This window comes from Chiloscyllium punctatum, chromosome 40, assembly GCF_047496795.1.
Source record: "Chiloscyllium punctatum isolate Juve2018m chromosome 40, sChiPun1.3, whole genome shotgun sequence".
NCBI lineage: Eukaryota > Metazoa > Chordata > Chondrichthyes > Orectolobiformes > Hemiscylliidae > Chiloscyllium > Chiloscyllium punctatum.
The window spans coordinates 52245083-52269169 of NC_092778.1; the positions used below are offsets into that span (position 1 = coordinate 52245083).

The 24087-nt window shown below is 41.2% G+C and overlaps 1 protein-coding gene across 8 annotated transcripts in view; it reads left to right on the forward strand.

Annotated features, from left to right (window-relative positions):
• The window catches only part of epn2 (epsin 2), a 72235-nt gene that overhangs the window by 12298 nt on the left and 35850 nt on the right, over positions 1–24087 (forward strand). For 5 of the 8 annotated variants that reach the window (XM_072559897.1, XM_072559898.1, XM_072559896.1 and 2 more), the window contains exon 2: positions 10451–11246. The exons of the other annotated variants lie outside the window; for them this stretch is intronic. In XM_072559897.1, coding sequence (XP_072415998.1) covers positions 10649–11246 — 598 coding nt within the window. In that variant the 5' untranslated portion in view covers positions 10451–10648. The remainder of the gene's footprint in view (positions 1–10450; positions 11247–24087) is intronic. 8 annotated transcript variants of the gene reach the window in all.

Sequence of the window (24087 nt, forward strand, 5' to 3'; positions counted from 1 at the left end):
CTGCGAAGAATGGGTCTGACTGTGTTGCTGCAGAATGTTGTGATTAGTTGGTCTGTACCATGTCGCCCATCCCTTCTGGAGCGGTTTGTACAGAAGAACACCTTTGACCACATACCCATCAAGTAGTGGCCCATGTGTAACATCCTCAAGGCCCAAAGGGAAAAGGAGATCATTGATCCTGTGTAGATGATCCAAATCATTTAGTTGAATATTTCATCGGCAGAACTTTCTAAAAAGCACCAAGACATTGCTTGATTCATGAAGAAAGCGGCACTCTCCATTTTGTTCATGCATGCCCAGACTCACTATACCATGCCCTCTAAATTTGACAATGCAGAGACTGTCACATATCTCCTTCTGGAATGTGCCTTTTGTAAAGAAGCGGACAAATGCAGCAGTGTTTATTGAAGTTCATTCTGAGCAGCTCCGTGACAAAGGACACTTTTCCGTGGGCTGTTTGCTGGGATGCACGTCAAGACAAACCTCACCGGTGCCTGGAGGACCATAATCTCAGTGGATGTTCTTTGGTCTGCCTAAAATGTATTGGTCTTCCAGTACAAAGAGCTGTTCTCAACTGAATGTTGCAGGCTGGTACATTTCAAGGTCCAGCACTCTGCACTGAGGAATGCACAAAAGCTTGAAGCACCTGCTGCCAAAACTCTGGGGAAAGGGCACTGTCTAAGGCCATTGTGCCCACATGTACTGAAGGGCTGTTAATGTGTAAAACTGCTCAGAAGGCTTGTATTGAAATTTATATATAGTTCTTGACATACTTAGTAAATGTTTCACTTTTGCATTTGGAATGAGACAAGTTTACAAATTGTTCATCTGAAAAATGTAATTTTTATTGTATTTTCTGTAATTGAACTATATTGTGTTTTTTTTCTTAAAAAAAAGATTTTGATTGACCCACCTATTGGTGACTGTCTTCAGTTCCTTAGTCACATGCTCTTAAATTCTTTTCCATGTCTATTAGTCTTTTCCATCTTTGAGCCACTCCCTTAAAGCACACCATTTTGGTCATCGGACCTGATATCTGTTCACGTGGTTGTGACAGTTGTTTTATAAAACTCCGATGCAGTGCCTTGGTACACTAATTAAATCATAGTTGTTACTCAAGCTTATGTTCCATTTTGTATTATCTGTAAATTATGGTTGCAAATGTCAAAGGCTATGCTTTTTAATTCTTGGGTAGTTTTTGCTGAAGTATTTGAAAAATTTGAAGAACAAGTTAAGCAAGCTGTTTCATACTACTAGTATGCAATGATTAGTCATTCGGTATTTTTCTACTAAATTGGTGATGCTATTAGTCCAAAAAGCCAGTCTGAATGCCCATTGAAAGCCAAAGCTGTTGGCCAAGCATCCTAACGATTGATTCAAATAGTTGTTTTAAGTGTGACCTACAGAAAGTCTGCAGTAGTGAGTAGAGTAGGTTCTTTCTTGAGTATATGTTTTTGGAGATATGTCTCTTGATTAAACTTAAATTAATCGTTATGGCTTATATTTTAACTTGGGGCATTGTTTGTCGAGGAATAAGACAGTGTTAATTTCTGGGTCTGTAGATTGTGAAGGAGGAAAAATGGCCTTTAGTAGAGCGAGTTGCACTTGTCAGATGTGGGAGTTTAAAAAGAGTTTAAGGATTACAGTAGATTATATCTGCCATAAGATTCGCAACCAAACGCATTTATCAGATCAAATGGATTGGTTGGAGAGACAGTTAGAAGCAATGAGGAATTTGCAACAACAACAGTATGCGATGGATGGCAGTTATAGGTAGGGGGAAAAGTTACAGATACAGCCACATAGGTAGATGGGTTAACTCCAAGAAAGGTAAGAGAAGTAGGCAGCTAGTGCAGGAGTCTTTTGTAACTGTACCCATTTCAAACAAGTATGCTGGTTTGTAAAATGTGGGGGGGTGATGGATTCTCAGGGGAACGTAGTACAAACAGCCAAGTTTCTGGTATTGAGACTGGCTTTAAAGCAACAAGCGGTACGTCAGGTTCCAAGCGATCACTTGTGTTAGGGGATTCTGTAGTCCGAGGTACAGATGTTTCTGTGGCCAGCAGCGAAAAATCAGAATGGTATGTTGCTTCCCTGGTGCCAGGATCAAGGATCTAGAATAGAGTGGTGCTGGAAAAGCACAGTAGTTCAGGCAGCATCCGAGCAGCAGGAAAATCGAGATTTCGGGCAAAAGCCCTTCATCAGGAATACAGGCAGAGTGCCTGAAGAGTGGAGAGATAAATGAGAGGAGGGTGGAGGATGCTGCCTGAACTGCTGTGCTTTTCCAGCATCACTCTATTCTACAATCTGGTTTCCAGCATCTGCAATCATTGTTTTTTACCTCGTTGACCCAGGGAGATAGTGAGGAAAGAGATCAAACTGAGATTGGTACAGTTGAGAACAGAAGCAAGTCAAACAGTTCAGGGCAGCAGGGACAAGGTAGATTAATAGATTAAACTGCATTTATTTCCGTGCAAAGGGCCTAACAGGGAAGGCAGATGAACTCTGGGCATGGTTAGGAACATGGGACTGGGATATCATAGCAATTACAGAAACATGGCTCAGGGATTGGCAGGAATGGCAGCTTAATGTTCCAGGGTACAAATGCTACAGTAACGATAGAAAGGGAGGCAAGAGAGGAGGGGGAGTGGCATTTTTGATAAGGGATAGCATTACAGCTGTGCTGAGGGAGGATATTCCTGGAAGTACATCCAGGGAAGCTATTTGGGTGGAACTGAGAAATAAGAAAGGGATGATCACCTTATTGGGATTGTATTATAGACCCCCTAGAAATTGAGAAACAGATTTGCAAGAAGATCTCAGCTAAAAATAATAGGGTGATTATGGTAGGGGATTTTAACTTATGGGACTGCCATAGTTTTAAGGGTTTAGATACAGAGGAATTTAAGTAGGTACAAGAAAATGTTCTGATTCAGTATGTGGGTGTATCTACTAGAGAAGGTAGGGTCTAGATTAAAGTGGTGCTGGAAAAACACAGCAGTTCAGGCAGCATCTGAGGAGCAGTAAAATCGACGTTTCGGGCAAAAGCCCTTCAGGGATACAGACAGAGAGCCTGAAGGGTGGAGAGATAAGTGAGAGGGGGGTGGGGGTGGGGAGAAAGTAGCATAGAGTACAATAGGTGAGTGGGGGAGGGGATGAAGGTGATAGGTTGGGGGGAGGTAGGGTGGAGTGGATAGGTGGAAAAGAAGATAGGCAGGTAGGACAAGTCATGGGAACAGTGCTGAGCTGGAAGTTTGGAACTGGGGTGAGGTGGGGGAAGGGGAAATGAGGAAACTGGTGAAGTCCACATTGATGCCCTGGGGTTGATGGTGCAAGACTTGACCTACTCTTGGGAAATAAGGCAGGGCAGGTGACTGAGGTGTCAGTGGGGGAACACTTTGGGGCCAGCGACCATAATTCTATTAGACTTAAATTAGTGATGGAAAAGGATAGACCAGATCTAAAAGTTGAAGTTCTAAATTGGAGAAAGGCTAATTTTGACGGTATTAGACAAGAACTTTGAAAGCTGATTGGAGGCAGATGTTCTCAGGTAAAGGTACGACTGGAAAATGGGAAGCCTTCAGAAATGAGATAACGAGATAAAAGGCTAATAGGTATAGGGAATGCTGGATGACTAAAGAAATTGAGGGTTTGGTTAAGAAAATGTAGGAAGCATATGTCAGGTATAGACAGGATAGAGCGAGTGAATCCTTACAGTATAAACGCAGTAGGAGTATACTTAAGAGGCAGTTTGAAAGAGAAGGTGAAATCTGATGTAATGGTGTTACAGTTAAACAAACGTAATTACGAGGGCATGAGAGAGGAACTGACGAAAATCGACTGGAAGCAGAGCCTAGCAGGGAAGACAGAGCAAATATGGCAGGAGTTTGTGGGTAAAATTGAGGACACTGTACAGAGGTTCATCCCCAAGAAGAGAGATTATCTGGGGAGGGATTAGACAGCTATGGCTGACAAAGGAAGTCAGGAAATGTATCAAAGAAAAAGAGAGATGCTATAAAGTGGCCAAGAGCACTGGGAAATCAGAAGATTGGGAAGGCTACAAAAACAAACAGGATAACAAAGAGAAATAAGGAAGGAGAGGATCAAATATGGAGGTAGGCTAGCCAGTAATATTAGAAATGATAGTAAAAATTTCTTTCAATACATAAGAAACAAATGACAGGCAAAAGTAGACATTGGGCCACTTCAAACTGATGCTGGAAGGCTAGTGATGGGAGATAAGGAAATAGCTGGAGAACTTAACAAGTACTTCGCATGAGTTTTCACAGTGGAAGACATGAGTAATATCCCAACAATTAAAGGGAGTCAGGGGTTGAGTTGAGTATGGTTGCCATTACAAAAGAGAGTGTGCTAGAAAAGCTAAATGGTCTGAAAATTTATAAATCTCCTGGCCCCGATGGGCTACATCCTAGAGTTCTGAGGGAGGTGGCTGAGGAAATAGCGGAGGCGTTGGTTGAGATCTTTCAAAAGTCACTGGAGTCAGGGAAGGTCCCAGATGATTGGAAGACCGCTGTTGTAACCCCATTGTTCAAGAAAGGATGAAGACAAAAGATGGAAAATTATAGGCCAATTAGCCTAACTTTGGTTGTTGGTAAAATTCTAGAATCCATTGTTAAGGATGAGGTTTCTAAATTCTTGGAAGAGCAGGGTCAGATTAGAACAAGTCAACATGGATTTAGTAAGGGGAGGTCGTGCCTGACAAACCTGTTAGAATTCTTTTGAAGAGATGACAAATAGGTTAGACCAGGGAAACCCAGTGGATGTGGTCTATATAGGCTTCCAAAAGGCCTTTGATTAAGGTGCCCCACGGGAAGCTGCTGAGTAAGGTGAGGGCCCATGGTGTTCGAGGTGAGCTACTGGCATGGATTGAGGATTGGCTGTCTGACAGAAGGCAGAGAGTTTGGATAAGAGGTTCTTTTTTGAAATGGCAGCCGGTGACAAGCTGTGTCCCACAGGGTTCAGTGTTAGAGCCGCAGCTGTTCACGTTATATATTAATGATCTGGATATAGGGACTGGGGGCATTCTAGCTAAGTTTGCCGATGATACAAAGACAGGTGGACAGGCAGGTAGTACTCAAAGTGGGGAGGCTGCAGAAGGATCGAGACAGTTTGGGAGAGTGGTCCAGGAAATGGCTGATGAAGTTCAATGTGAGCGAATGCATGGTCTTGCACTTTGGAAAAAAGAATACAAGCATGGACTACTTTCTAAACGGTGAGAAAATTCATAAAGTCAAAGTACAAAGAGATCTGGGAGTGCTAGTCGAGGATTCTCTAAAGGAAAACATGCAGGTTGAATCAGTGATTAAGAAAGCGAATGCAATGTTGTCATTTATCTCGAGGGTTGGAATATAAAAGCAGCGATGTGCTACTGAGACTTTATAAAGCTCTGGTTAGGCCCCATTTGGAGTACTGTGTCCAATTTTGGGCCCCACACCTCAGGAGGGACATGGTGGCACTGGAGCATGTCCAGCAGAGATTCACATGGATGATCCCTAACATACAAGGAACGGCTGAGGATCCTGGGATTGTAATCATTAGAGTTTAGAAGGTTAAGGGAGATGTAATAGAAACTTACAAGATAATACATGGCTTGGAAAGGGTGGACGCTAAGAAATTGTTTCCATTAGGCGAGGAGACTAGGACCCGTGGGCACAGCCTTAGCCTGGAGGTTGGCTAACGTGGTGCCACTGTTTAAAAAGGATAGTAAGGACAAGCCAGGGGACTATAGACCGGTGAGCCTGACGTCAGTGGTGGGCAACTTGTTTAAGGGAATCCTGAGGGACAAGATGTATATGTATTTGGAAAGGCAAGGATTGATTAGAGATAGTCAACATGGCTTTGTGCGTGGGAAATCATGTCTCGTAAACTTGATTGAGTTTTCTGAAGAAGTAACAAAGAAGATTGAGGGCAGAGCGGTAGATGTGATCTATTTGGACTTCTGTAAAGTGTTCGACAAGTCTACCCATGGGAGACTGATTTAGCAAGTTTCGATCTCATGGAGTACAGGGAGAACTAGCCATTTGGATACAGAACTGGCTCAAAGGTAGAAGACAGGGGGTAGTGGTGGAGGATTGTTTTTCAGACTAGAGGCCTGTGAGTGCCACAAGGATCAGTGCTGGGTCCTCTCATTTTTGTCATTTACATAAATAATTTGGATGCAAGCATAAGAGGTACAGTTAGTAAGTTTGCAGATGACACCAAAATTGGAGGTGTAGTGGACAGCGAAGTAGGTTACCTCAGATTACAACAGGATGGGCCAATGGGCTGAGAAGTGGCAGAAGGATTCAGATCAATGTGAGGTGCTGCATTTTGGGAAAGCAAATCTTAGACTTATACACTTAATGGTAAGGTCCTAGGGAGTGTTGCTGAACAAAGAGACCTTGGATTGCAGGTTCATAGCCCCTTGAAAGTGGAGTTGCAGGTAGATAGGATAGTGAAGAAGGCGGTTGGTATGCTCTCCTTTATTGGTCAGTGTATTGAGTACAGGAGTTGGGAGGCAATGTTGCGGCTGTACAGGACTTTGGTTAGGCCACTGTTGGAATACTGCGTGCAGTTCTGTTGTCCTTCGTATCGGAAAGATGTTGTAAAACTTGAAAGGGTTCAGAAAGATTTACAAGGATGTTGCCAGGGTTGGAGGATTTGAGCTATAGGGAGAGGCTGAACAAGCTGGGGCTGTTTTCCCTGGAGCATCGGAGGCTGAGGGGTGACCTTTTATAGAGGTTTACAAAATTGAGGGGCATGGATAGGATAAATAGGCAAAGTCTTTTCCATGGGGTCGGGGAGTCCAGAACTAGAAGGCATAGGTTTAGGGTGAGAGGGGAAAGACATAAAAGAGACCTAAGGGGCAACCTTTTCATACAGAGGATGGTACATGTATGGAATGAGCTGCCAGAGGAAGTGGTGGAGACTGGTACAATTGCTACATTTTTAAAAGGCATTTGGATGGGTACATAGGAAGGGTTTGGAGGAATATGGGCCAGGTACTGGCAGGTGGGACTAGATTGGGTTGAGATATCTGGTTGGCATGGACGGGTTGGACCGAAGGGTCTGTTTCTATGCTGTACACCTCTGACTCTTTGGTTGTTTGTACTGCGCAGAGAATAGACTCTGCTCAACCAGTCCATCCTTGAGAAACATTGGATGTTTAATAGCTCATAACAAAGATATATTCCAGTGAGGAAAAAGGATTTACAAACCATTGTTGCATCACGTTAAAAGAAAATATACACCCTGGCAAAGATAAATGGTAAGTAGTCAGGCTAGAAGAACACAGCCAGCCAGGCAGCATCAGTAGCTGGAGAAATTGACATTTTGAGTCATCCTTCAGGACTGGGTGGGAGTGTAGGGGGAGCTGCAGGTAAAGGGGGTCATGGGGGCAGGGTGGTGAAGTGGTTATAGGTGATCAGGCAGAAAGCACGACCTGGTTGGTCAACGGGAGGAATGTATCCGGTAGGTATCTGGGAGGGGTTGGAAGGGAGGTTATTTGAAATTAGAGAACTCAATTTTGAGTCCTCGGGGCTGTGGGCTGCCCAGGCAGAAGATGAAGTGTTGTTCCTCCAATTTGTGGTTTGGTTTGTTGTGGCAGTGGAGGATTCCAAGGATGGTCATGTCAGAAAGGAGAATTAAAATGGGTAGTGACTGGGAGGTGTGGTCTGCCCCAGTAGGCCTGGTTGAGATGTTTGGCAAACCATTCCCTAAGTTTATGCTTGCTCTCCCCAATGTAGAGAACACCACATTGAGAGCACTTGATGCAGTAAACCTGGATGGAAGCGAGGCAGGTGAACCTCTGTCCCACCTGGAAGGACTGTTTGGGGCCCTGGATCGAGGTGACGGGGGTGTTGTATCGGCAGGTTTTGCATCTTTTCCAGTTGTAGGGGAAGTTACCTGGGGGTTCAGGGGGATTGGTGGATATTTTGGCAAGTTTTCAAAATCGACAAATGGCAACCCAAAAAAAAGGAGAAAATAAACATTGAGAGTAAGCTTTCAATAATATGAAGACTAATGGCCAGAGCTACTTTTTTAACATATGAAAAGAGAAAGGGAATCCAAAATGAACATCGGTCCTCTAGAGAATGAAACTGGAGAAATAATGGGGAACCAGGAAAGTTGAAGACCTTCCAAAATTATTAAATATTCAAGGGCTAAAAGGAGGAAAGCGAAATAACTATAATAACCAACAATAGAGGAAAAATGTTAGGGAAACTAATAGGGCTAAAGACCGATAAATCCATTGCACCTGAGGAGATCCATCCTCTTAAGGGAAGTAGCTACGGAGAGAGTAGATGCATGAATCTTCTAGAAATTCTTAGTTTCTGGAAATGTCTCAAAGGTTGGAACACCACCAATGTAACACCTTTTATTTAAAAGGTAGATTAGATTAGATTAGATTAGATTACTTACAGCGTGGAAACAGGCCCTTCGGCCCAACAAGTCCACACCGCCCCGCCGAAGCGCAACCCACCCATACCCCTACATTTACCCCTTCCTAATACTATGGGCAATTTAGCATGGCCAATTCACCTGACCTGCACATCTTTGGACTGTGGGAGGAAACCGGAGCACCCGGAGGAAACCCACGCAGACACGGGGAGAACGTGCAAACTCCACACAGTTAGTCGCCTGAGGCGGGAATTGAACCCGGGTCTCTGGCGCTGTGAGGCAGCAGTGCTAACCACTGTGCCACCGTGCCGCCCACTGTAGCTGTAGGCCAGTAAGCTTAATGTCCCTTATTGGGAAAATATTATCACCTTTTATTATAAAGGTGATAAAAGAGCACTTGAAAATGTATAATATGATTAAGCAGAGCCAGTATGGCTTCATGAAGGAGAAAGTATGCCTGCTAAATTTATTACAGTTCTTTTGAAGAGGTAACAAGTGGGATAGATTAATGAGGAAACAGTGGATGTAAGATACTTTTCGGATAGCTTTTGATGAGGTACCATAAGAGGCTACTTAAGATAGAAATCTGGGGTGCTGGAGGTATTATGGTCACATGGATGGAGGATTTGGTAATCAATAGAGGACAGAATTGGGATAAGGGAGGAATTTGAGGATGGCAAACTGTAACTAGTCGTGTGAATCAGTACTTGGGCCACAATTATTTATAATATGCTTTTAATGTAAGAGAATCAACGTCTTGGGCATAACTAATATCCTGATCACTTATTGTTCCTGCCAGAGTGCACAACCTCCCATTTTCCCCTATGACATTTCATCTGCCAAGTAATGCCAAGGATCGACGTTTCGGGCATAATGCCTGATGCAGGGCTTATGCCTGAAATGTCGATTCTCCTCCTTGGATGCTGCCTGAACTGCTGTGCTTTTCCAGCACCACATATTCTACTCTAATCTCCAGCATCTGCAGTCCTCACTTTACACTAATATGCATTAATGACTTGATTGAAAAAAATGAATATACTATAGCCAAGTTTGCAAATGACAAATAGATGGAAAGGCAAGTGGTGAAGATTACACAGTCTGCAGAAGGATATAGACAGATTACGGAAGTGGGCAAAAACTTGGCAGATGAAATGTCATATGGAAAAATGTGAGGTTATTCACTCTGGCAGGAACAGTCGGAGATCAGAATATTTTTTAAGTGGAGAAAGACCAGCAGAAAGCTACAGAACAGAGGGATTATAGAATCCTCACCTACAGTTATCAAAAGCTAGCATTCAAGTTGCAGGTAATAGAGAAGGCAAATGGAATGTTGGCCTTTATTTCAAAGGGGTTGGAATATAAAAGTAGGAAGGTTTTGTTGAAACTACAAGGCATTAATCAGACCACAGCTGGAATTCTGTGAACAGTTTTGGGCCCCTCATTGAGGGAAAGAAATTCTCTGGCATTGGAGACACTCCAGAGAGAGTTCACCAAACTGATACGGATGGTGGAGAGGATTAGTAGATTGGGCCTATAGCCTTTGGAATATAGGAGAATGAGAGGCAATCTTTTTGAAACATACACGATTATTTGAGGACTTGACAGGATGAATGTGAAAAGGTTATTTCCCTTTGTGTGGAGAGTCTAAGACCAGAGGGCATAACCTTAGAGTAAAGGGTCATACATTTAAAACACAAATGAGGACAAATTTCTTCTGAGGGTTGTGAACCTGTGGAATTCTTTACCACAGACTGTTGTTGAAGCTTGTTAATCATATATACTGAAGGATGAGATAGACATTTTTTTAATAATTGAGGATTAGAAGGAAAAGGTGGGAAAGGATTTGAGGATGATCCGATAGGCCATATCTCATTAAGTGGTGGTGCAGACCTGATGGGCTGAATGACCTGCTTCTACCCAGTGGCTACTTGATATATGCAGAAAATCTTTTGTGGGTTGAATTTTGAGAGTTGATTCTTGTAGGTTTTTGAAAGACCATTTTAAATACTGTAGCCATAATGTTCTTATTCAATGTTGTGTCCTTTCGCAGGTAATCGGCCCAAAAATGAACATTCGGTTTGAAGAGAGGAAATGATTTTACCAGAAGACGTTTTTCAACAAGCATTGAAAAATACAAAGATTCTAAGTGGTATTCCCAGCAGTACCTGTTGGTTTTAAAAATCACTAGTACTGTTTCATTTGTTAAAGGTGGCCTTTTCTGCGAGCTTTCCTTTTATCTGGGTTAATCATGACTACGTCAGCTATTAGAAGGCAAATGAAAAACATTGTAAACAACTATTCTGAAGCTGAAATTAAAGTACGCGAGGCAACCTCCAATGACCCTTGGGGACCTTCTAGTTCCTTAATGACTGAAATTGCAGACCTAACATATAATGTAGTAGCATTCTCTGAAATAATGAGCATGATTTGGAAACGTCTCAATGACCATGGCAAAAATTGGCGACATGTTTACAAAGCTCTTACACTGCTAGACTATATGATTAAAACTGGATCAGAAAGAGTTGCACAACAGTGCAAGGAAAACATATTTGCCATACAGACTCTGAAAGACTTCCAGTATATTGATAGAGATGGCAAAGATCAAGGCATAAATGTAAGAGAGAAGTCAAAGCAGCTGGTCACTTTGTTGAAGGATGATGAACGGCTGAAGTCAGAGAGAGTCCAGGCACTTAAGACAAAAGAGCGTATGGCTCAAGTAGCCACAGGAGTAGGAAGCAATAATCAAATTACTTTTGGTCGTGGGTCTAGTCAACCTAATCTATCCACAAGCTATTCAGAACATGAGTATGGAAAGTCAGGAGGGTCGCCTGCATCATATCATGGTTGTAAGTAAATCATTTTAAAATAATTTTTGTATTTTTGTCTTGATTATTGAATTGTTGTGATTTGGGTATATTAACCTTGGAATTATATAAAAGCATGCACTTATTTATGCTGTAACAAAGTACTTTAGGACTAGTGTTCAATGGTAATTGTAACATTTGAAATTGTGTATAATCTTTAACCAAGTATCATGACAATGACAGTTTTTTTTGGGAAAACCAAACTGGTACATTTTGATTACTCTGCTTTCATCTGTAAAGCATAATTTTACAATTTGTCTTATTTTAAAGTTCTAGAAGAAAATTATATGAGGTACTTCAGCCAATAGATTGGTATGAAGAAGGAATTTGAGAGTAGTGATCTGCCTTCAATTGAGTTGGGATGATCTAAGGGAATGTGTTAACTAGGAAGATGATAGTAGCTGTAAGAGAAGCACAGAGATACTGAGTGTCAGAAAGTGGGATGAGATGCCCAAATTAGCCTGCTACATCAGAAGCACAACCTGCAACATGTCCATAACAATTCAATAGAACTTACTAGTGGATTTCTCATGTTGCTTGTAAGGTAAAATAGGTTCGGTTACGTGAGTGCTTTATGATGACTCTGAATTGTAATTGTGCTGTTTTAATGTGGTTTATATTCAATCTTAATGTGTGGAAAGGTTTTGAGGAACCGGGAAGAACTGATTTTCGTGAACTGATTTTCAGTAATTGAGTTAGAGAAATGTATTCAGATGCAGGGTCATTGATCTGAAGCATTAACTTTGATTCTCTTTACAAATGCTGTTTGACCTACTGATTATTTCCAAATTTTACAGTTGGGTGGTGAATACACTTGCTAGGGAGTAATTGGAGGTATTTCAGTAGTGACAGAGGCCTTTAACTCAGTGCGACAAGTATTCCTGACTCCTTTTAAGTTCATTATCACTCTAAACTAGGCTTTGACATACTGGTGAATTGCAAGTACAGAGGAATCTCGATTATTCAGTATTTGATTATCCGGCAAGATCGCAAGGTCCTGGTGCTCGGCTAAACTATGTTATCTGGCATTTTATTATCCAGAATTCAATTAACCAAATGAAATTCTGCCCACCTGTGTCCTTTGGATAATCGAGGTTTCTCTGTAATATGTTTGTGGGACATTGTGCAGTACTGAGAGAATTTAGGTAAGGGGAATTGATTATTTGAAGCAGTACTTAAGTTTGAGTGCAGTTAGGAAAATTTGGGGTGGATAATAAATGGTCACTTGGTATTTAATTACCTACTCATTGTGACAAGAAAGAAGTAAATAGAGAGAAAGGAATAGAATTCCTAAAAATGTCACCTTTCATGAGCAGCAGCTTATACTTAGGCTACGTTTTCCATGAAAATCCACCAGAACACCTGGGAAAATTCAATTTGGGGTGATTAATGAGTGAAAACTTACTGCTGTACTTGCAAGTGACAGAATCTGTGAGGAGTTGCCTCTGTAGCCGTCTGATTCTGTTCTACATTTATGCTGATCAGGCCCAATTCCAACAAAATTTTAAATAAAATGTTTAGGTTAGACCTTACATTGAGCAGGGCTGTTATGATTCCAACTGTGAGTACTACTGAATAATTCAGGTTCCAGAATGATATTTGATGGATTTTTTTTTGTCTATATTAATGTGGTGATTAGGGGTGTTATATATTTGGATCAAGTGGGACTGAACCTAAGACACATTCACATAAAGCTACAGATTTTCTTGAACAAAAGTTCATTATACAAAACTACGCTACCTGAGGATTCTGCTTAACTGACTCCTTTTCAGGTTCTTTCCAGTGGACTATGGAAACAGTTGCAAGAGTGCTTTCCAAATCTGTCAACATTAGCTTTGTTCTTCACAAATCTGAGAGCCTAAACTTTCTCAGTACAATCACCTTCAAACTCTCCTGGTTTTGAAATTTCAGGAACTAATCCTCCTGCTTGTGTCCTGAATAGCTCTGAATCCTCCGAAGAGAAGAGAAAAGAAACTAAACTCACTTCTAAACTCATCAATCTTCTGAATTCACTTTTTAAAAAATTGCCTCATCTTAGATTTATCTGAACTGAAAATAAAGTTAATGGCCATGCATATTTACTCCATCAGCTGTAAACCTAACAGTTGTCAGCATCCATTGGTTAACACCACCGGAGAACACAGTCATTTGCTCTCCAACGAAATGTTAGATTTAAATGCTGTTCCAACCTTGACCTTGTTTGTTAAAGGAAAATCCCTCACTGAAGTCACCGTATCCACCTGCCTCTGTCTTTAAATCCACGGAACACACAGAAAGCAACTGGTCCAGATAGAGTCCCTGTCCATGAACTCAGATCATATATGGACCAACTGTTGGGAGTATTCACTGATATCTTTAACAACTCCTTACTGCAATCTGATGTCCCCACCTGCATCAAGAAGACCACCATCATCCTGGTACCAAAGAAAACAAATGCAGCATGCCTCAATGCCTACTGCCTGGTGACTGTGACCTCCATAATTATGAAGTGCTTCAAAGGGTTAGTAATCGTTCATATCAACTCTAGCCTTCCAACCCTTGATCCCTTAGAATTTGTCTACTGAAGATACCATCACCCTAGCCCTACATGCATCCCTGAAACATCTGAATAATAAAAATAAACATACATCAGGCTTCTACTTATTGATTACAGCTCCATCTTCACCATTCTAATCCCAAACCAAACTAATCTCAAAAGGCCCAGCCCTAAGTCTGTGCTCTGCCCTGTGCAACTAGATCCTTGACTTCCTGACCCACAAACTGCAATCAGTGAGGATAGGCAACAACACCTCCTCCATGACAATCCTCAACACTGTCACCCCACAAGGATGCGGACTTAGTCCCTTATTGTACACTCTGTACAATTTGTGTGGTCAAATTTCATCTGCGCGCCATCTACAAGTTCGCTAATGACACCACCATTGTAGGCCAGATATCAAACAATGACGAGACAGAATACAGGAAAGAGAGAGTGGGCTTGGTGATGTAGTGTAAAGATAGCAATCTCTTCCTCAATGTGAGCAAAACTATAGAGGTGATCATTGACTTTAAGAAGCAAGGAGGAGGGCACACCCCTAGTTATATCAGTAGAACTGAGGTGGAAATGGTTGAGAGCGTCAAGTTCCTCGGAGTGATGATCAACAACAATCTGTTCTGGACTACCCACAATGCAACAGTCAAGAAGGCACAATACTCCTATTGTTTCTCAGGAGGCTAAAGAGATTTGGTACGTACATAAGGACACTCACCAATTTTATATAGATGCACAATAGAAAGCACTCTATCTGGATGCATTATGGCTTGATACAGCAACTGTTCTGGCCAGAACGGTAAGGAACTACAGAGTTGTGAACATCGCCCAGTCTATCTCACAAGCCTACCTTCTATCCGTTGACTCCATCTACACTTCTCACTGCCTCAGAAAGGCAGCCAGCATCGTCAAAGGCCCCTCCCACTCTGGTTATAATCTATTCCAACCTCTTCTGTCAGGCAGAAGATACAAAAGGTTAAACACTCATGCCAACAAGTTCAAGAACAGCTTCTTCCCTGCTGTTATTAGACTTCTGAATAGACCTTTCAAATTTTAAATCTAATGTTGATCTTGGGTTTTTGTGCACCTTGTGTGCTGTCGTAAGGTTGTATTCCTCACTCTGATCTTTGTATAGTATGGTCTGTCTGTATTGCATGCAAAATAAAACTTTTCACTGTACCCAGGTACATGTGACAAAAATAGATCGAATCAAAATTCCAAGAATGATTTTAATAGCCATTTGTTGATCTAGAATTTGTCTTGCTGGAAAAAGATATATTTCATCTCATACTCAACATTTTGCATGAAAGGAAACACAAATGACTGTATTGCATGTGGGGAGAATGCTCATTTATAGAGATACTGCCATGGAATATGCATCCATTATTGCTGATTGATAGTTAAGAGCCAGACGGACTTTTATAGTGCAGTGGGAGTGTCCCTACCTCTTAGCTAGAAAGCCCAGGTTCAAGTCCCACCTACTCCAGAGACACAACCCTTGAAAACAACCTATTTGGAAAAAAATGTTAGCAGCCAGACTTTGCTTAAGTTCTAAACCAAGGTAGATTGAATAATTAGTCAGGGTGCTCTTCTGAGTAATGAATTGGTGAGTGACTGACCCCTATTTTGTTGTGTACATGTTCTTTCAATCTGTCAAGGTCAGGGTCCTACGTACATGTAGTTTCTGATACAAGCGAAAGTACACCATGCTGCAGGTCTGATTGGCAATCATAAATTGGATTTCCTTGCACATTCGGCATTATGTAGCAAATGTTGTTGAGAGCAGATGTGTGGTGGAAAATTGATCAACATAATATCATTTTCAAAATGTTGATGAAGATAACCTGATATATCACAAGTTGATTATTTTACCATCTGTATTTGGGATACTGAGTTAAAGATAAAATCTCTAATTAACAACATATTGAAGAAAATAATTATAAGCAGCAACATTGATTTCAGAAGTTGAGTTTTGCTTAAGAAAAATGATTTTTTTTTCGAGCAGGTCCATTTCAAGTGGTTAAAATTTACAATCTTGTGTACCTGATGGAAAAAATCACAATCTATCTTTTTTCAAATAGCATGTCTTTTTGAGAAATATAGAGAATAGCAGTACGTACCAATGTCATGTATTAGAAAGAATGATTTGAAGGTGCTGATGTTGGACTGGGCTGTACAAAGTTAAAATCACACAACACCAGGTTATACTCCAATAGGTTTATTTGGAAACTCTAGCTTCTGGAGCATTGCTCCTTCATCAGGTAGTTATGGAGTATAAGGTCGTAGGATGCAGAACTTACAATAAAAGTTTTACAGTGTGATGTAACTGAAGTTATATATTGAAAAAGACCTGGATTGTTCATTAAGTCTCTCATCTTTTCAAATGGGCATGTTGGTTCCAGTTCTTTCACATGTAAATTCCAGAACTTTATTGAAAGTTACATTCACAAGCAAACTTTAATAATAGGTGCCATGTTGGCCCAAATAATGCATTGAATCTGTTAGGTGCCCTGTGTGAGAATGTTTGTGCCCCAATGTTCAGACTGATCCTAATCTATAAAAAGATTTACAGAATCTTACATGGATTCATTCAGTTTTTGAGCAAAATAAACTGAAATTCTGCAAGTACAAATTCACCCCATGGACTTGTGTGCATATGAATATGTGTGCGCGGGGTGGGGGAGGGTGGGTTTGAGTGTGAGAGAGTATGTGTGGGAGTGTAAAGGGGTATAAATCTGTGAGAGGTTGTGTGTGGGAGTGTATGAGAGAGAGCTTGTGTATGGGAGAGGGTGTGTGTGTGTAGTGCAGCGCAGCGGGGTCACCTGTAATGTGACACGAACCCAAAGTCCCGGTTGGAGCCATTCTCCATAGGTGCCAGAATTGGCTATTGGCATCTGTTCGGCCACTGAGTTGTTGCCTGTCCCAAAGTCTGCCATGGAGAATGGTCACCCGAAGATCTGAGTTGAATGTCCCAGACTGCTAAAGTGTTCTCTGACTTGGAGGAAACACTCCTGTCTGTTAATGGTTATGCAGTGTCCATTCATCTGTTGCCATAGCCTCTGCTCGGTCTCACCAATATACCATGCCTCAGGGCATCCTTGCCTGCACTTCAGCGGTGTGGGACGTTTGACTCGGAATGAGTGACCATCCTTAAAGGCAGACTTCGGGACAGGCAACAATACAAAGTGGCTGAGCAGAGGCTGATAGTCAAGTTCGGTACCCACGGGAGTGGCCTCAGCCGGGACCTTGGATTCATGTCATACTACAGGTGACCCCACTGCGCGACGCACAGAGACACAGACTCCCTACAGATGACAGAGACGTTCTCTCATACAATCACACATATACTGTCAAACGGACCCTCTCAGAGACTTGTACCCCTTTTACACTCGCACTGACACACATATATATATACTCTCTCACGGACAATCCTACCACCACGCCCCCATCTCTTTTCCCCCTCCTGCGCATACCTACATATAAGTTTGGGGTGAATTTGTACTTGCAGAATTACATTTTATTTTGCTCAAAAACTGCACAAAACCATGTAAAAGTCTGGAAATCCTTTTTTTACGATTAGAATCAGTCTGAACATTGGGGTACAGACAGCTTCATACAGGGCACCTAACACCTTCAATTCGTTATCTGGGCCAACATGGCACCTTTTGTTAAAGTTCACTTGAGAACTTTTAAGAGAGTTCTGGAATTTACATAGGAAAGCACTGAACCCAACATGCCCATTCTAAAAGATGACAGACTTAACAGACAATCCAGGTCTTTTTCAACATATAATTTCAGTTACACCACACTGTAAATCTTTGCTATAAGTTCTGTGTCCTACGATCTTATATTCCATAACCACCTAATGAAGAAGAAACTCTCTGGAAGTTAGTGTTTCCAAATAAATCTGTTGGACTGTAACCTGGTGTTTGTGATTTTTAACTTTATTAGAAAGAAGATATTTTGGAAATCTTAGATGTCCTATACATTTTTTTTAAAAAGGCATTCCAGAGGGCATATGTTTAGGGTGAGAGGGGAAATATATAAGAGACCCAAGGGCAACTTTTTCATGCAGAGGTTGTTACGTGTATGGAATGAGCTGCCAGAGGAAGTTTTGGAGGCTAGTGCAATAGCAACCTTTAAAAGGCATCTGGATGATTTTATGAATAGGAATTGTTTGGAGGGATATGGGCCGGGTGCTAGCAAGTGGGAATAAATTGGGTTGGGATATCTGGTCGGCATGGACGAGTTGGACTGAAGATGTTTCTGTGCTGTACATCTGACTCTGTCTTGATCTAAGAAAAAACATTAATTGGTAACCCACAACCAAGTATTGGGTGAAGATGAAAAGTTAGCAATTATTCTCCGCAACTGCACTACAAAAAAAATTTGAAAATGTTGCTTGTGGAAAAACAAAATGACTTTTTTTCTTAGAGGAGTTAACACCACTCTATGCTGTAAGATTGTTGAGGGAATCTTGAGAGAGTATTCATGGAATCATAGAAAATCATAGAATCCCTGTGGTGTGGAAGCAGGCCATTTGACCCAACAAGTCCACACCAACCCTCTGAAGAGTAACCCAACCAGACCCATTCCACTACCCTACTACTCTACATTGTTACATGGCAGTGAGCTTTGACAAATATACAATGTGGAAGTTGAGATTCGCAGCTTGATGTGGTTCAAGGCAAAAATATGCTATTACTTTGCCAGGTGAGAGTCAGAATTTATGAATAGAAAATCAGGGGCAATTGATGATCTCTTGATTTGTAAGGTTGCAAATTGAAAAGCCTATCTTTGAAATTTTCAGTATATTCTCTGAAAGCTTCTGTGAAGCCAAACACCAAATGTACATTTTATACTTTTCTTTTGAATGCTGGCTATGTTTGCCACCTGTCACCAAAATTCAGGTGATTCAAGCAAATTGAAAAATCAAACCAGCTTCATTTAGCCAGTTTGAAAAATGGATTTATTTGGGGACATCACATGATGGTGATGAGTCAAGATTATTATCAGGATGTATCTGCTGATTACCTCAAATGTGTGCATGTTGCACCCTACTTGAACAGCATGACTAAGATAAACCTCATTCATATCCAAATTTTCCCAAATTATAATTCAATTGGAAAACTTGAGGATTTCAGCACAATAGTGAGGTTTCATTTGTAATCATCCAGTTTCAAAAGAATGAAACCATATTGGGAAAGCTGTCTCTCATACTTGTCAAGGAACAGCTTGATGTTTTCCGGAATCTGTGATTCTGAGAGATGACTATGTCCCAGACACTAGCATTACCATCCCTATGTGTTCCCTCTTTCACTGGCAGGACAGATTAAGAAGAGATAGCAGCACTGTGGCAGACAGTTATATATGGGTTGTGCTGGAATCCACAACATTGAGTCCAATACCTCCTGCTGATTACCATCTAACTCTCCATTTCTTCAACCCCTCCCCCCACCACCACCCTGTCCAGCGGATAAATTAGTACTCCATGTTGAACGTGACTTGAAGCATGTACTAAGGATGGCAAGGGTGCAAAATGTACTCCTGGATGTATTTTTGAGCAGCAATTGCTTGAGTCCTGAAGGACATTGCTGCTAGACCTGGCTTACTGCAGGTGACAACAGTACCCCACAAAAGTGAAAAACATTCTTATCTTTATTCTTGCAGGTTTGCTTTCTGAAGGTACGTTTGTCCATGACAGAATCACAAGGTGTGAGCACACTCAGTCCATGTGGAGACAAATTAGTATCTGCACATTAAGGATACTGTCCATTGTATTATGTGGTACTACCACTGTCCTAAATGGGAGAGATTTAGCAAATCAAAACTGGTTATTCAAAAGGTGCTGTGGGCCTTAGTAGCCATAGAACTGCTTTCACACTCTGATCCCATCGCCTAATAGAATGCCCGTAGTCAGAAGATCAGTCCTGGTTCAGTGAAGGAATGCATGACAGGACTAGCACCAGGCATACCTAAAAATGAACTGTCAACCTTTTAAACTTACACCAAGTAAGTAGCACCATGGATGTCCTTACACTCCAAGGACTGCAACGTTTTCAGACAGCAATCCACCACATCTTCTCTGGGGACAGTTATGAGTTGGTGCTATGGACCAGAGTAAACCACCTCAAAATACATTAAGAAGATAGCCCAGACCCTAAATTTTTATTATTTTTAAAAGGCAAGTGTAAGATTTTGTGTTCTGGTTGTGATTTGATTGGTCAAACTACCTGGCTTGAATCAAAATACACTTCATTCTTACATTAGCGTTAAAATACAAGCTAAAGAAAGAAGAATTTGAATAACAACTCTATTGGAAAAATTAATAATATACAGGTATATGTTAGCTACCACTGATTGTCAGGTCCAAGATAGTAACATCCTATAAACGTACCCTTGACGGAGGCAATTTCAGTAAAATAGATTTTGTGAAACATTGCATGTCAGACATGTAGGAGGAAAAAAACAGAGGAAACTGCATGCATTAGAGAGAGAACTCCACTGTTTTACAACAGCAGGGAGAGATGTATAGCAGCTTCCAAATCTCAACAGCTACTGAAAGTTAAATTTAAATTCTGGTTTTGTGGGAGCTTGACCTCATCCCTTCATTTCGCTTCTATTGATCCAACTTTAATAAAAACCCCAAAACTTCACAAGCTGTTTTATTTTATTGGTCTGGAACAGACCACTTGATATCTCTGTCTCAACCTCTCTTCATTTTTTAAAAAATACAAGAGCCATAGTTTTGTTACATGGGTAATAAATGTCAGACAGCATTGCACACATCCAATGAATGAAGAGTAACATAACTACATCCCTCATATTATTCTAGTAAATCAGAGGTTGTGATATTCTCCTTTCTAAAAGTACAGAGGAACCTTGATTATTTGAACATGATGGGCGGGCACTATTTTGTTCAGATAATTAATTATTTGGTTAATTGATTTCCTCTGGGGCTCGGAGTTTTCTGTGAAGTTTGCTCCCAGTTCAGGAGACTAGGCAAAAGCGCAGTGTGTGTGAGACCTCGTCGCCCCTGTCCACTCCCAACCCCATTCCCCTTCCAACACCACCTCCGTCCTCCCCAACCCTGCACCCCTGTCCATTCCCACCCACTCTCTAACCCCCCCACCCCAACCATCTGATCCCACCTCTCCGGGGCAGTTGGACTGTACACCAACAGGAAGACTTTGTGGGGTAAGTCTCCAAATAGCGCGCACACGCACAACCTTTTCATAGGTTCCATCTTTGCCCTGTACAGGACAATGTTGGAGAGATTATCTGGGGAAGACTGGGTTTAGGGTTCACCCCCGCGTAGAAAGTGTGGGGGGAAGAGAGGGATGGAGGGAGGTCAGTCATTTAGAGACTGCGTCTGAAATGTCCAGGACTGTTCTTGGCAGCATTTCTGTGAGCCAAGTTTGTTTTTGATCATTGTACCTGTAAACAAAAGGTGCAATCAGGGTTGAAACAGCTCTTTGACGTAATGTTTCTATCGGGACTTTGAGATCCCCTTTGGATAATCTGATATTCGGATAATTGAGGTTCCTCTATATACAGTCCCAGGACTCTGTTTAAAATTGTACTCGTTAAGTTTGTATTACCTCTCCTCATTCCTCCTGCCAAAAAATAATGTTTGCCACTTCTCTGCTTTAAATTTTAGTTGTCATTTATGAGCCCCTTTTGCCAGCTTGTGTCCATCTGGAATCTTACAACCTGATGTAGTAGAAATGCGAAGAAACTTCTGCTTTTTTAATGGAATTCTAGATGTTTTCAAACACATTCCAGGCAAATTTCTATTTTGGTGACTTTTTGATATCATAATATATGGAAATTTTGCCTTACATTTGTTTAGATTGCCAATTACACATTTTAAAAAAGTGAAATTCTATACTTTGTCAGATGTTTGATCCCAGAAATGTCTCTTCAGAGATATCTGGATAAGACAAGTGTACCACCACAGTTGGAATATGGTCTTTAGCATTAAAATGGTAATAAATAAGCCCTTCATAATAGCAAGGCCCAAACACACACACATTATTCTACATAAGCTTTGTTCAGTTTTCATTTAAATTTATCTTGGGGTATGCATTTGTAAATTTTAATTATTTTTAGGTGCCTGATGGAAACAGCACACATTACAATAAATGTTAGTCTAATGCTGTTGATTTATGGTATGTTTAATTTTATATAATGTTCCCATTGTTTAAGTAAATCTGCCTCCACTCCCACATTTTCTTCTAATAGGTGGGTAGACAACAAAGATGATTAAAGGAGAAACTCTCAATAGTTCTGTTTCTTGGATAATCCCACGAGAAGCAATGTGATTGTTACCAGTTGTAATTCAATATTGTAAAGGAGGAACATGTATTTAAAATATAATTGGAAAATTAAATGTGTAAGTATTCTTTTGTTTGCGTAAGGTTGAATTAGCATGATGGGTGGGGGGTCGTAGGAGGAGGAGGAGGGGGGAAACGTGGGCACAGCTGACATCAGAAGTCATACCTAAGAACTCCTAAAGAGACCAGTTGCAAGAACTAAAACTAATAAAAATGTCTGCTCATCTGTTTGTTATGATGGGTAGAATTACAGCCAGATTTGGGCGCGCAATAAGTTAAATTTTAACTGTTTAAAATGGACCTTGTTTTAATTTGGAGCATCTCTAGCAATGGCTTCTCTTCCTGAATGTGCAGTGTCTCCTCCAGAGTTCCCCAAAAGGTCTCTGATTTCTTTAAGTATGTGTTAACCCTCAGTTAAATTCAGACATTGGGACAGTTTGATAATTATTTGACTCTTGTTCCAGTTGTCTTTCTTTCATTATAGCATAGGGGGTGGTAATTTGGCTAATCAAGTCCTTATCACCATCTGTATAACAATCCAGTTGGTTCTACTGTATTTGCCTCATCACCCCTGTCATTTTATTCAAATATTCAGATATACTAAAGTCAAATCAACCTTTTACAAATAAAGTCTCCCCAAGAGCCAGTTGATTTCTGATTATTTTTTAAATCTCCTTTCACTTTGATTCATTGTCAATTTGTCCATCCTGTCAAATTGCGCTGCTCAATATGTTATTAAATACAGTATAGTCATAGAGATGTACAGCACAGAAACAGATCTTTGGTCCAACTCATCCATGCCAACCAGACATCCTAACCTAATCTAGTCCCATTTGCTAGCACTTGGCCCGTATCTCTCTTAACCCTTCCTATTCATATACCCATCCAGATGCTTTTTAAATGTTGCAATTGTACCAGCCTCTACCACCTCCTGTGGCTGTTCATTCCATCCATGTACCACCCTCTGCATGAAAATGTTGCCCCTTAGGTCTCTCTTATATCTTTCCCCTCTCATGCTAAACCTATGCCCTATAGTTCTGGACTTCTCCCACCTCAGAGAAAAGAGTTTGTCTATTTATCCTATCCATGCCCCTCATGATTTTATAAACCTCTATAAGGTCACCCCTCAGCCGTTGACGCTCCAGGGAAAACAGCCTCAGCCAATTCAGATTCTTCCGATTTAGCTCAAATCTTCCAACCCTGGCAACATCCTAGTAAATCTTTTTCTGAACCCTTTCAAGTTTCACAACATCCTTCCGATAGGAAGGAGACCAGATTTGCACGCAGTATTCCAACAGTGGCTTTACCAATGTCTTGTACAGCCACAGCATGACCTCCCAACTCCTATACTCAATACTCTGATCAACAAGGGAAAGCATACCAAACGCCGCCTTCACTATCCTATCTACCTGCGACTCCACTTTCAAGGAGCTATGAACCTGCACTCCAAGGTCTCTTTTTGTTCAGCAACACTTTGTAGGACCTTACCGTTAAGTGTATACCTCCTGCTCTGATTTGCTTTTCCAAAATGCAGCACCTTGCATTTATCTAATTTAAACTCCATCTGTCACTTCTCAGCTCATTGTCTCATCTGATCAAGATAATGTTGTAGTCTGAGGTAACCTCCTTTGCTGTCCACTAACACCTCCAATTTAGGTATCATCTGCAAACTTACTAACTGCCTCCTACGTTCACATCCAAATCACTTATATAAATGATGAGAAGTAGTGGACCCAGCACTGATCCTTGTGGTCACAGGCCTCCAGTCTGAAAAAACGATCCTCCACCATCACCACCCTCTGTCTTCTACCTTTGAGCCAGTTCTGTATCCAAATGGCTAATTCTCCCTGTATTCCATGAGATCTAACCTTGCTAACCAGTCTCCCCTCCAGCTTGATAGTGAGAACAACACATTGTCATAAACATGTTTGTCATGATTGCAACCTCCCATGCTACT